Raw genomic sequence first — 13,714 nt, 5'->3', positions numbered from 1 at the left:
GACTTATATACAGAGTATATAAAGAACTCTCAAAACTCAATAAGAAGAAAACAAAAAATCCCCAATATTTTAAAATAGGCAAGTAATTTGAACAAACACTTTACCAAAGAAGGTACAGTGATAGCACATAAGCACATGAAAATATGCTCAACAACAACAGTCATTACAAAACTGCAAACTGAAACCACAGTGAGATACCACAACATGCCTCTTAGAATGGCTAAAATTGAAAAGACTGACCATGTGTTGTCAAGGACATAGAGAAACTTGAACTTTCATACACTGAAGGTGGTAATCTACAATCAAACGGAACCATCATTTTGGAAAACAGTCTGACAGTTAGTTTCTTTAAAAGTATAATCTACTACATGATCTTAATAATCCAGACATTCCATTCAAAGGTGTTTACCCAAGAAAAATGGAAACATACAAAGACTTATAATGCTTACAGCAGCTTTATTTGTAACAGCCCAAAACTGAAAATAAATCAAATGTCTATCAATAGGTGAATGGATGAACAAACTGTGGTCTCTCCATACAGTGGAACACTATTCAGAAATGAAAAAGGAATGATTTCTGATACATTCTAAACATGTAAGAATCTCAAAACAACTACGCTGTGTGAAAGAAAACAGACCCCCTCCCCCCAAAAAAAACCCCGATTGCATTCTGTATGATTCCATTTGCATAACTGCCTGGGGATGGCGGTGGTAACTGGATGGGGTGGGAAGGAGAGAGTACAAAGGGGAAAAAGTTAACTTCTGGGGTTCATTATCAAGATTGTGGTGATGATTTCATAGATGTAAACACGTGCCAAAGCTTAACTTGTACACTTCTAAGAGATGTATCGTTTTGGTTTTAATTTGTATTAAAAACTCCTAAAAACTAAGGAGATGTTGTAGGCATTTGCTCATCTAGGCTTGGAACCCAGGAGAGAGAACCAAGCTGGACAGGAGATGTTTGGGAGTCATTGGATTAGGGATGGTTGAATCTGCCGGGAGAGCACAGAGCACGGGGAACAAAGAGGCCTCAGATCAATGGCCAGAGAAGTAAACATTGTTCCCTGAGGAAGCATCTGAGGGCTTACTGATGTCAAGAAGGCAGTCATGGCTATAACTCAGGAGAGATTTCTAGGGTTGGTGACAGTGAACCTATTTTCTGAGACTTTGTTCTACTATGTCTAAAAAAACCTTTGAATCTAACTGGGAGAAAACCCCCACAAAAAAGCTTGAGACTTTGTGGGCTTGGCATTGACCTTGGGCAAGTAACAAGCTAAGAAGAACATTGACAGTTCAACAAAGTTTATCCGCTGATCCCAGAGAACCCCTGCCATGCAGTCTCCAAGAGCAAGAATTTCCACGGCAAAACTCCCAGCAGGTATGAGGCAGAACATGTACCTTGGGCCCATTGTGGGACTTGCAGGGGCTGGTAGCCTTCTGAGAATAAGAACATGACCTTATTGGCTGTAGCCCCAAAGGCTACTCCATAGGACCATCGGTTACGAAAAGTGCCCACGAAGTCCAGAGGTCTGTGAATAAGAGAAACAGCTCGTGAGGCCAGAAGTGGCTCCTTCCCACAGTTCATTTCCAAAGTATCAATCCCACTCTGGGGAGGGACTATTGAGTAGTAAACTATTTCTTTCAACTGGCATATCCTGAGGCCCTCTGTGCCAATTTGGAGGCTAGGCATAGATTCAGGGTACCAAAGTGAGGAAGACAAAATCCTTGCCCTGGAGAAGCTCCAAGTCTGGGGAACATAAGCAAGGACGCCAGCAGTCATGACAACAAGCAAAATGGGATGAATTTCATCTATGAGAGACACAAGCAGTAAGACTTGAGAAATCAAAACGAAGAGTATGTGCCAGACAGGTTGGGGGAACCTGCCCTGCACCTCGTCATGGTCTATGACAGTCCTCCTTTCCAATATCCCTGGGAAGGTTTGGGTATCACCGGCTATGCTGGTTGCATGTGATCACACCTCCTGGCCACAGCTGATTGGACTATGGGTGGTCAGATGGTCACCTGACTTTGGATAGGCCAATCACAGTGCCTGGCCTTGTATTTTGTTGTTGTTTTTTTGTTTTTTGTTTTTTTCGGTATGCGGGTCTCTCACTGTTGTGGCCTCTCCCGTTGCAGAGCACAGGCTCCAGACGCGCAGGCTCAGCGGGCATGGCCCACGGGCCCAGCCGCTCTGCGGCATGCGGGATCTTCCTGGATCAGGGCACGAACCCGTGTCCCCTGCATCAGCAGGCGGACTCTCAACCACTGCGCCACCGGGGAAGCCCCTGGCCTTGTATTTTGGATTTGTGATTCTGAGGACAGGAGCCAGTCAGCTGTTAAAATTCTGTTCTGGAAAGTCATGCCAAACTGAGTCTTGCCGACGTTTGGGGGAAGCAGAGATCACTCAGACCGATGATAAAGTCAGATGGCAGAGAGGAAAATGGTAAAATGGTGCTGAAGGGACCCTAGTGACACAAAGAGGCAATAATAGAATCCGTCTCCCAGAGACGCCGCCCATCTCAAGAGCTCTAGCTCCCATGAGGCCAACCTTGCCAGTTTCTGTGAGACCTCTGTAACTTTATAAAAAGTTCTTTCTTTTCCTTTTATGCAAACAAACTTGAGTGGATATCTGTTTCCTCTAACCAAAAGAGCTTTGTCTACATGAGAGAAAGCAATTGCATTTGAGACAAAGAGAAAAGGGCTTTCCCCACTGGAGTGCCATTTGAAGCAGACTTAATGAAAACTCAAGGTGGCAGGAAGGGAAGGGCACTGCAGGTGGGAACTTGGGAGTCAGGATCTGGACCCCACCTTCCTGTTCCATTTGGCTGGATCGTCTTCATGTTCAAGGCACAACTCAGGGAGCACCCATCTCAGAAACCTCCCTGACAACCCACTTCCAATCAGGCACGTCTACGTGCTGCCTTGCTTGGGTCCCCTCAGCGCTAAGTTCATGTCCATGCTTTTCTTATCACTTGTTTAGTGAACTATAAACTCCTCTGGAGTGGGACCTAGCACAGGGCCTTGAAGAGTAGCTGCTCACTGCACGTTCGTGGACATGCACTTTGTTGAACTGATTTGAATTCTAATCAATCCCACCTGTAGTACTTAAGCGCTATGTCGGACTCAGTCTCCCTATCTTTAAAACAGAGATGACACCCCTGCTCTGCTCATATCACAGAGACACTGTGGATGGCAAATGAAGTCCTGCTGTATAAACTGTGGAGTGTCATGCACATGCGGAGGGTTATTAATGGGTGAAGACGCGGTGAGCTAAAACTACTCAGGAGGGCTTCCCTGGTGGCGCAGTGGTTGAGAGCCCGCCTGCCGATGCAGGGGACGCGGGTTCGTGCCCCGGTCCGGGAAGATCCCACGTGCCGCGGAGCGGCTGGGCCCGTGAGCCATGGCTGCTGAGCCTGCGCGTCCAGAGCCTGTGCTCCTCAACGGGAGAGGCCACAACGGTGAGAGGCCCGCATACCACACACAAAAAAAGGACTACTCAGGAAAGCGGGGCTTTTCATAAGAAAGTGGCCAGAGAGCAAGAAAACTGTGCCATTATTAATTGAGTTCAAGGCAGTTTAACATGATCCATATAGCGGTCTTACTTAAAAAGTCCTGCACCAGGCCCTACATGCCAAATGCCCAGGGCAAAGTCTGAAGATCATCTTTATCCACCAGCCTCAGTCTCTCTCTGTGCCTCAGCCAATGTGGCTTAGACCAGGCAGTTTGGGAAGGGCTGACTGCTCTAATGGGTGGTAACCAGAATGTTTGCTACTCTGGGCTGGTATATGGTATATGGACATTGTTGTTGGATTTCTCTCACCGCAAAGGTCAGATCACCCTTAGACTCCATCCTGACATCCTGGCTTCCTCTCCCTTCTCCAGAGCCCAAGGCTGAGACCTGAGTGTGTTCACATCCTTGAGTCTTCTCAGGTTATGACACTGGGAGAATCAGAGCCAAAAGCGACCAGATCTGGGTTAAAGCTCTTGTCACTTGGTAGCTCTGTGGCCTTGGGCAAGTGACTCAACTTCTCTGAGCCTGAGCTAGCTCATCCATTACAGGAGGATAACAACCTCCACCATGCTGGGGTCCATTCTAGTAGAGCAGGCAAAGCAGATGGTTCAGTGCCTGGGCCAGAGTCAGAATGCAATAAATGCTAATTGCATCATCATCATCATCATCATCATTAGTAGTAAGTAGAGGGTGATGAGGCAGAGAGATGAACAATTAGAACTCAAGGAAAAATGTGTGAAGGGGAGCAGAGATTCAGAATGGCAGAGTTGGAAAGGCCCTGAAAGCTCCCTGGTCCAGCGGGCTCTCCTGGGGCATGTCTCGTGCCTCCATCCCAACAAGGAGGCTTGCTGCCACCAGGGACAGGGAACTCTCTCCCCCCTGCTTCTTGGGGTAGCCATGGTGCTGTGTGTGGGAAGACCTTTCCTGTAGTGAGCTGAGCCTCTTCAAGTTGTTTTAAGCACTTCTGGGCAGCCCTGGGTGCTGAGGGCTCAGTAGCTTGGAAGCCAATTCTGAACTCTCTGGGCCTTGGGTGGATAGGGGCAGGGAGGGGCAGGGCTGTCCACGGCGGGGTAGAGGTGGGTGGGGAGGTAACTGGTGGCTAGCCTAGTCTTACAAATGGCGTTGGTCCCAAACACAGAGTACCCCAAGCTGTAGTGATGGACCTTGGCTCAACTCACATGATCATTCTGAAGCAGTTCCCCAGGAGGTAAGAGGCGCCATCTCTCTGTCTATGGTGCTCTCGTCTTTGGAGAAGGGACAAGACCAAAATGATGAAAAGCTATAGCAAGAGAAGATGAGTTTGTCAGAGGGAACATTTGTCCTCAGCCCCTCGGTGCCCTCACTGAAGGAGAGTGTGTGGGTGAGCAAAGCACTCAGAATGTCTAGGACTCAAACTCCAGACTTGGACAGCTGGCTGCATGCACCGTTGAGCTTCCAGAATGTTTTGTACTGAGCTTTCCTTTGTGTTGCTCTGAACGGACATGGGTTCAAATATAGTCTCTCCCACATACTGGCTGGGAGGGAGACTTAACTTCTCTGAACCTCAGTGGCCTCATCCGTAAAAAATGGGTCATAGCTTTCAGGTGGCAAATCCTTCTTTGCTTTTTATTCCTGTGGATTCAGTCATATTCTCCTATAAAATTCCCAAGAATTATCTACACTTGCTGTCTCCATTTCCTCACCTCTCACTTGCTCTTCGACCCCCTAACATGGCTTCTACTCCCATACTCCACGGAAGCAGTTCTGGCCAAAGTCACTAATTACCACCTTGTTGCTCAATCCAAATGTAAACATTAAGCCCAAATCTGCTTGATCTCACAGCAGCATTCAGGGTTGACCTCTTCCTCCTCTTAGAAATACTCTCTTCCCTATGCTTCTATCAGCCACACTTTTCTGGTTTTCTTCCAGTAATTCTCAGTCTCCTTTGCTGGATCATTCTTTATCCAACCATCAGATGTGAAGCTCCTCATGGTTCAGTCCAAGGACCACTCCTCTTACTCCCCCATCCTCTCTTCCTCGGTGATCCCATCCATGTCCATCCACACTTTCAGTGGCCACCAAATACACAGAAGACTCACAAACTTGAACCTCCAGCCATGGTCCAGAATCATATGTTCAACTACATAGTTGGCATTTCTTTTTGATGTGTTGAACGCTTCTCAAATTCAGTATGTCTTAAATGGAACTCATGATTTTCCTCCCTGCCTTGTTCCTTCATCCACACCAAACTTGGATCCCCTCTAATTTTCCTTAACAAGTGAATGGCAGATACCACCATCCTTCCAGCTGTGTAAATTACAAACCCAAGTGTCATCCTCAACCTCTCCCTCTCTCTCATCTCTCTATCCAACCCATTACCAGATTCTACTGCTTTTACCCCTTGAACATCTGGAGGTGACCACCATCATCTAGGATGATGTAAAATCACCTCACCTGGACCCCTGCAACCATCTCCTAACTGGTCTTCCTGCCTCCTCTCTTACCTGCCTCCAACCTGATCCCCACTTGCAAACAGAGTGATCATTTCAACACATAAATCTGATCATACCATCCTTGGGCCAGCCACTACTTCTCATTGTATTCAGAACAAAGACAAAACTCCTTCATACACGGCCTGGCCCTGCCCACCTCCCCAGACACCTCCACCTCCAATTCCCCACTCCAGCCACGCCAGCCTTCTCAGCTCCTCCCACTCTCTGGGCTCCCGCCCGCCACGGAGCCTTTGCACGTGCTCTCCCCTCTGCCTGAAATGTTCTTCATTATGTCTTCCAACAGACCTCAGCTCCAGCGCTGCTTCCTCAGAAAAGCCGTTTTTGACTCCCCTAAAAGTCAGTGCCCCTGACTCTTGGGACCTTCAAAGCCTTCTTCTGCCTGTGTTTTTAGTGCATAATGTAAGGGAGCAAGCCTCTGCCGACCCATTCAGATCCCTTTGGGAGACTGTGTATGGGAGCAGCCCAGCTCCCCTTCTCTTCCCTCATCCGCCCTCCCCTGCCTTCACTTACTGATGGGATGAGGGAGTAATGGAGGAAGAGCTCCATGTTCACCGAGCTGGCACAAGTGCCATTTAGCTGCCTGGTCCTGAAAAACAACCGAAATACACATCCACATCATCAGTCACTGCTGCAGTCATTGACCCTTCAGCCTTGAGCATCACTGTCACGAATTTGGCTTGTAGCCCATGGAGATCATCTGATCTTTTTTTTGTGTGTGGTACGTGGTCCTCTCACTGTTGTGGCCTCTCCCGCCACGGACACAGGCTCCAGACGCGCAGGCTCAGCGGCCATGGCTCACGGGCCAAGCCGCTCAGCAGCATGTGGGATCTTCCAGGACCGGGGCACAAACCCATGTCCCCTGCATTGGCAGGCGGACTCTCAACCACTGCGCCACCAGGGAAGCCCCATCTGATCTTTTTTAACTTCTGTTTCTGAGTCAGCGCCACTCACCTGTGATGTGTCTTCCCTAAGTGGATTACCTCCTTTCATATCTCTTTCTCCAGCTTCATTATCTATACAACTGCCCTACTAACTGGATCTAACTCCTTCTTTCCTTGATGACATAGTCACGGACAGATTCAGGTTCCTTGGCACCCAAAGCTTGTATTATTTGGATGTCCTTTTCAAATAAAACTACAAAAATATCTTTTCATATTTTAAGGAAAACATATCACCATGTAAACACTTAACCAAGGTGCCTCCCACCCTCCTAGAGCATTGGTAGGGTCCTGTGCAAGTGAGGGCCCCTGAGACTTAAGCTTCAGTAACTTCACAGGAAACCAGCCTTTAGATATGGTTTTTCATAGCCAGAGGTCAAGAAGCATCTGCTCACTCTGATTCACTGCTGGGCTACTGGGGCAGGACAGCGGTCATCTGGACGACAGAGTGTGGACTCTGTCCTCTCCAGACCTCAGAGTCTGCAGGACAAGGCCGCTGGGGTCTCGTGTCTGAAACACATGACAGCAGTTTCCTGGCCTCTCTTTGAAAGGGAACTGCTCCCTTCTGGGCTCCCGCCACACTTCGCTATCGCTGCTCTGACTTGCACTGCACCACCTCGGCAAACGCTCACCCTCCAGATCCTTGCTGACTCTGTGCCTCACTCCTGCAGCATCCATCTGGCCATCCCTCGGGCTTCCTTCCTGGTCAGCTCCCACTTTTCCCAGAAGTCTCCAGGAAGAGCATTCCTCTGGGAACCCATGAGCATGGCATATTTCCCTGAAAGTTTTTAAAATTCCAGTACTCCACGGTGATGTCCAAACCTAGGAATGAGACAACCTAGAAGTGGTGGGGGGAGATGAGGGTGCCTCATGCTGTCGGAAATGTGATAGAACTATAAAATTTAGAATTCTGTTGTTAGGAAAGTAAACTGAGCACATACATCAGTCTCCTCGTTCTACAAAAACCCTCAAAATAGCAGAAAAGATTCTTTTTTAAGAAAGAAAAAAAACAGCCATATTTGAAAATAAGAAGGGAATCTATCAGGGACACAGAAACTTCTAGAAGATGCTGAATGATGGAGAGCAGTTAGGACTAGATCAAAGAGAAAAAGCATCAGCCAGCACGGCTACAGGCTGTGACCACAGAAAGGTGCTCTACACTCATATGCAAGAGGCTGATGCAGGCGGGGGCTGCCGACAGACCACAGAATGATGAGTTGGGGTCTCACAGAGACCCAAGAGTCCTCCCACCCTGCTGACCGACCAGAAGCAACAGGGTAAACCTCTCTGGGAGTAGTATACATGGGTCACAGAGAGAAAGGCAGTGCTCCAAATCACAGGTGGCACCTGGGAAGGACTGGGTGCTTTGGATGTAGATCAGCTGCTGAGGTACCCCATCGAGCGGTACATCCTACCTCCATCCTGCTGCACTGAAAGCACTCCTTAGTACTAGCTGTGGCAGCAGCTGCCACCCACTCCCAAACAAATATCCCAGTGGAAGCTCCAGCACAAAGACAAGCTCCCAACCCAGAAACATCAAACATGAGGAAAGATTACACCACCAAAGGGAGCCAAAATTTCAACAGATAGAGGAGCTTACTCCTAAGGAAATGAAGTTAATACAGAACCTCTCTGAGACAAGGAGTAGAGGAAATTCTCTACAAGAAGAATGAACCTAGGAGGAAGTAGAAGGGTGCAAAAAGCCACAGAAATTAATTAGCAAAACTTCCCATTATTCCTGAGCACAGGACTTTAACTATATATACATACACTTTTAGAAACACAAAGACTCAGAAAGACCTTCATTGAAAGAAATATTGGAGGAAATTCTCAAGTAAATGTAGGAGGAAGGGGAAGAATTTAAGAGGAATAACAAACAGAGAAATTAGGAAAATGTATTGTTAAATATCTAGATAATTATTGTGAAATAAAATGTCTGAAATGCCAATTTGGAGTTGAAATACCAGATGATTCCCCACATGGAAGAAGGGAGAGGTGGGTAGGAACAGGTGTAGATACAAAGGGAAGTGAAATGATGACCAAGTTCTTGTCATGTTTAGAAAGATGATGTAGAAACCTGCTTTCTCTTTCTGGGCTTTATAAGTAAAATATAATTCTAAGTAAGTATGTTAAAAATCCACAGTTAGCTACTAGAAGGATATAAATAGAAAGTAAATCAATGTATTAAGAAGTGTATATGGGGGCTTCCTTGGTGGCGCAGTGGTTGGGAGTCTGCCTGCTGATGCAGGGGACGTGGGTTCGTGCCCCGGTCCAGGAACATCCCACATGCCGCCGAGCGGCTGGGCCCGTGGGCCATGGCCGCTGGGCCTGCACATCCGGAGCCTGTGCTCCGCAATGGGAGAGGCCGCAACAGTGAGAGGCCCGCGTACCGCAAAAAAAAAAAAAAAAAAAGTGTATATGAAGGAATGAAAATTCCATCACTCCAGCAAATACAGGAAGAGAAAAAAAAGAAATAAAGACTACAATTGAAACACCACAAGAACAAAACTGTCCAAAGAATATTAAGCCACCAACAAAGAAGAAATACAAATATTCAATAAATTTTTAAAATTTCAACTAGTAATAAAAGGAGAAATTAAGATGAAATGCTGTCTTATCTATTAAAGTGGGAATTACTAACAATACCACCCAGCAGGGGTCCCCAAGCCCCAGGCATGGACCAGTGCTGGTCCACAGCCTGTTACAACCCCCACCCACCCACCCCCCGCCCCCCGGCCGCACGGCAGGAGGTGAGCAGCGGGTGAGCGGGCAAAGCTTCATCTGCAGCTCCCCATCGCTCCCATCGCTACCGCCTGAACCATCCCCCGCCTCCCCCCTCCCCCAAGCCTCCCCCCGCCCCCCCGCCACCACCCCTCAGCCGCCGCCCCGGTTCCGTGGAAAAACTGTCTTCCATGAAACCGGTCCCTGGTGCCAAAAAAGGTTGGGGACCACTGCTACCCAGCATTAGTGAAGGTTAAGACAAGTTGGTATTCATTTGCTGGTAATCAGAAGTGTAAGGAGGTATAACCATTCTGAGGATAAAATTTGCAATATACACCAAGAACCTTTAAATACAGCAATTCCATTTCTAGGAATTCTACTTCTACAAAATATACACTACGGAAATAATCAGAGGTGCCTGAATTCAGGTACTAGAATGCTAAGATTCTCACTCTTCCTGCCTCCCTCCCTCCCTCATATGTGTGTATAACATTTTAAATGTAATATATGTTCATCGTAAAACATTCAAAATACTTACAAATGTATAAAGTAGTAACTAAAAGCCCTTTCTCCTTCCATAATTATGTGTGTTTATAACCTCTAGTTTCAAGCAAAAATGGGATCGGACTAAACTTGATTTCTTCATTTAATCAATAAAGGAAATGGAATTCATTTAATAAAGAAAGGCAATTTCTAATGTTAGGATATACAGACCCACAGAACTCTTTTATCAGGGTGACTCTGCCTACACAGATTCACTGCTGAGCCGGTCTTTTGCTTGGAGGGCAGAGCTGAGAGTTAGTCTGGCAGCAGCTAGAAACAGGTGAGATCAGGGACAGTAGAGAGTGTAGCTCTCTAAATAAGGAGTCCATAGCTATGCTTTCACTCCAGCAGTGAATAGATGAAGCAGGCACTGGAGTCAATCCAAGTTAGAAGGCCACTGAGACCCCCTTCTTGGTCTCTAAGACTTATACTGCTTCCAAGTGGGTCCAGGGCTCGAGGGGCAGATCTGTCGAGGGGTAAACAGCTTTTGCAGGGCAGCAGCAAAACAGCACCCGCAAATGTAGAAAATCCGATTTCCACTGATGATAGCTTGGAACTGTGCTTATGATACACTGTTAAGTGAAAAAAAAAAAATTATAAAACAATATGATCCCAAGTTGTGGTCATCTCTGGGTTGTAAGATTTGCATTCATTCTACTTTTTAAAAATGATTTTCTTGACTTTCCCAAGGGTAGTACACAGATGTATTGCTCAATAGCTGCTTAGAACAGTGCTTGACACAAAGTAGACAGCAATAAACACATGTTGAATGAATGAATGGCTTGCTTTTGTAATCAGGGAAAAGACTGGATTTTATGCCAAAGCAATAAAACACCATTCTGAAGGGAAGTTGCCCAGGAATCAGCATAAAGTGAAAACATGCAAGATTTGTTCTGTGATAGGGTATAAATTACAAATCTTTCATTATTTAAAAAATATTCGGGGCTTCCCTGGTGGCCCAGTGGTTGGGAGTCTGCCTGCCGATGCAGGGGAAATGAGTTCGTGCCCGGGTCCGGGAAGATCCCACATGCCATGGAGCAACTAAGCCCGTGCGCCACAACAACTGAGCCTGCGCTCTAGAGCCCACGAGCCACAACTCCTGAAGCCCGGCGCCTACAGCCCGTGCTCCGCAACAAGAGAAGCCACTGCAATCAGAAGCCCGCGCACCGCAACGAAGAGTAGCCCCCGCTCACCGCAACTAGAGAAAGCCCGCGCGCAGCAAGACCCAACTCAGCCAAAAATAAATAAATAAATAATAGTCATAAGTTAAACATATGATAATAGCTTTTACTGATTAATGTCACTTTATTGTGTGTCACTATGTCCTAGGAATCCTGCTATTTTATGTTACCTTATTTAATCTTTACAAGAATCTTGTGAGGTAGATTGTATCACCTCCTTTTCATAATGAGGAACTGAAGCCAGGAGAGGATACCTAACTTGCCCAGGAGGAGGTGAGGCTGGGAGCCAGGCACCCCTGCATGTCACCATCGTCCCAGCCCCCGCTGCTGGCTCATGTGACCCCTTGGAGCTCCTAGCATTCGCTGACCTTCCAGGCTATGGCTGACTCATCTCTGATCCCAAGTCCAGGCCAGCACCTGGCACAGACAGGATAAGGGCATGTCTGGTAAATTCCATGGGAACTTCCCTCAGGAAGGTGAGGCCCAGAGAGGGCCAGTGAGCAGAAAACATCACGAAGCTCAGGACTACTTCAGGTCCAGCTCAAGGGGCTCAGTGAGAAGGACCCTGACCTGGTTCCCACTTCTGAGTGCAGAGAAGGGTTGGGAATGAGGGAGAGGTGTGTGTGTGTGCGCACGCGTGCCCGTCCATATGATGCCTCCAGCAATGCAGTAGCCTGTGTGATGGGGTGTCTGACTCTGGGCCAGCCCTGGCCTGCCTTTGTGAATCCCATCAATCCTCTAACACACAGCCTCCCCACAGTCCTGCCTTGGGCTCGGACTTGTACCAGCTTGGGACTGTCATATTATCAGGAATTTTGCAAGCCGGCTGTTAAACACCACCATTGGTAAAAATTAAATTACATAAATGTATAATTAAATAAGTTATTTAAAAGGAAGGTGGTAAAGCCTCAAAACCCATCACTTCCTAATTATTTTGCTACGTTTTGCTATGATTTATTCTCTAGAAGTTATTTACATCTGTTATGTCTGCACCATGAAAACTCTGTTACGGTCTGTGCCACGTCTGTGCCTCTCCTCACTTCTCCATGTCAGCAACATCATGTTGTTAGCCTGAAATTAGCCATGCTGGGAGAATTTATACCAGGGAAATGGGTGAACACTACAAATCAGGCTTTGATTTACTGTTCTGCAGACTGTCTAGAAAGTGACAGAGAAAATGTTAACAAGGCAGATTAAATTTAAACATATGTTTGTAGCCATTACATTGTGAATAGCAAAAAAAAAAAAAAAAAAGAGGAAATATTCTTCTAGAATTTAAAACTCTTATCCCATTCATCCAAAAAAATCGTTTCTGGCAACTGACATTGACAAATGAGTGAAGTTCTGACTTATACCTTGTCTCCACTGTTTTACATTTGTGTTACTCATTAATGTCAATAAAAATATCAGCCAACATTCATGTCGAAAATATCCTCATGGGTCAATGGCAGGTTGGCTACAGACACAAGAATCTGGCAAAAATCAATGAAAGCATTCTTTGAGATTTAACTGGCTCTGTGCAATCTGCAAGAAAGATCATTGTATATTTTATTATTTGTAAATTTTGTGTGATTATCTATTCTAACAGTACAATTTATATTAAACTTATGTACGTATACGCATACTTTTTTCAGGGAGCCAGTTACTACACATTTCCTGGCACACCACTGCACAGGTGGGACACTGTTCTGGGAGTGGTCAGGAATAATGAGGATGGCTGAGTTTGGAGACCTAGGTCAATATAAACTATGCTTTAGGGGAAAGACAAGTTTAGTAGAGAGAACACAGGAGGGGGCCAGTGTCCCACCCTACCCTCTTCTCCCAAAGCTCTGCAAAATGAGGGGGTTGAACCAGATCAGTGTTTTTAAGTTTTTTGACTACGAGTCAAATATACATTATAGCCATGACCCAGTTCGGATACATGTGTGCAAAACAAATTTTCATAAAACAATATGATCTCTGGTGACTTTCATTCAATTCAATTCTATTCATTTTGTTCTTTTCCATCCCATTTTGTAAAATGCTGGCTGTGAACACAAAATTAATTTTACAACCCGCTAATGGGTGTCAACCAGCTGTTTGGGAAAAAAAAGACTTGACTATGAGGTGAGTGCTAGGGTAGGGGCTGTGCACCCCTGAAGGCCTCTGACTCCTGACACTGTCAGCAAGTATTGGTCTTTGCACTTTAGGGTTCCCGGATACCAGGCCTTGTTCTGATGGATAGACAGCAGGTAAGGTCATTTGGAAACTCTTTAGCTCAGGCCTTATCACTTGTCTGGAACTGTTGCACCAGCCTCTTTGCTCATCCCCCTGAGGCCAGAGTCACCTG

The 13,714-nt window shown here is 46.4% G+C and overlaps 1 protein-coding gene across 1 annotated transcript in view; it reads right to left on the bottom strand.

Annotated features, from left to right (window-relative positions):
- Positions 1-13,714, bottom strand: part of LOC131761923 (stimulated by retinoic acid gene 6 protein-like) — a 61,858-nt gene that overhangs the window by 35,755 nt on the left and 12,389 nt on the right. The window contains 3 exon segments of the mRNA XM_059073243.2: positions 1,398-1,528; positions 4,689-4,789; positions 6,513-6,588. Of these exon segments, the coding sequence (XP_058929226.2) occupies positions 1,398-1,528; positions 4,689-4,789; positions 6,513-6,588 (308 nt within the window).

The sequence above is a fragment of the Kogia breviceps genome, chromosome 8, assembly GCF_026419965.1.
Source record: "Kogia breviceps isolate mKogBre1 chromosome 8, mKogBre1 haplotype 1, whole genome shotgun sequence".
Taxonomy (NCBI): domain Eukaryota; kingdom Metazoa; phylum Chordata; class Mammalia; order Artiodactyla; family Physeteridae; genus Kogia; species Kogia breviceps.
Note: the sequence above shows the minus strand (reverse complement) of the source record. Positions and strands in the feature narration are given on the sequence as shown.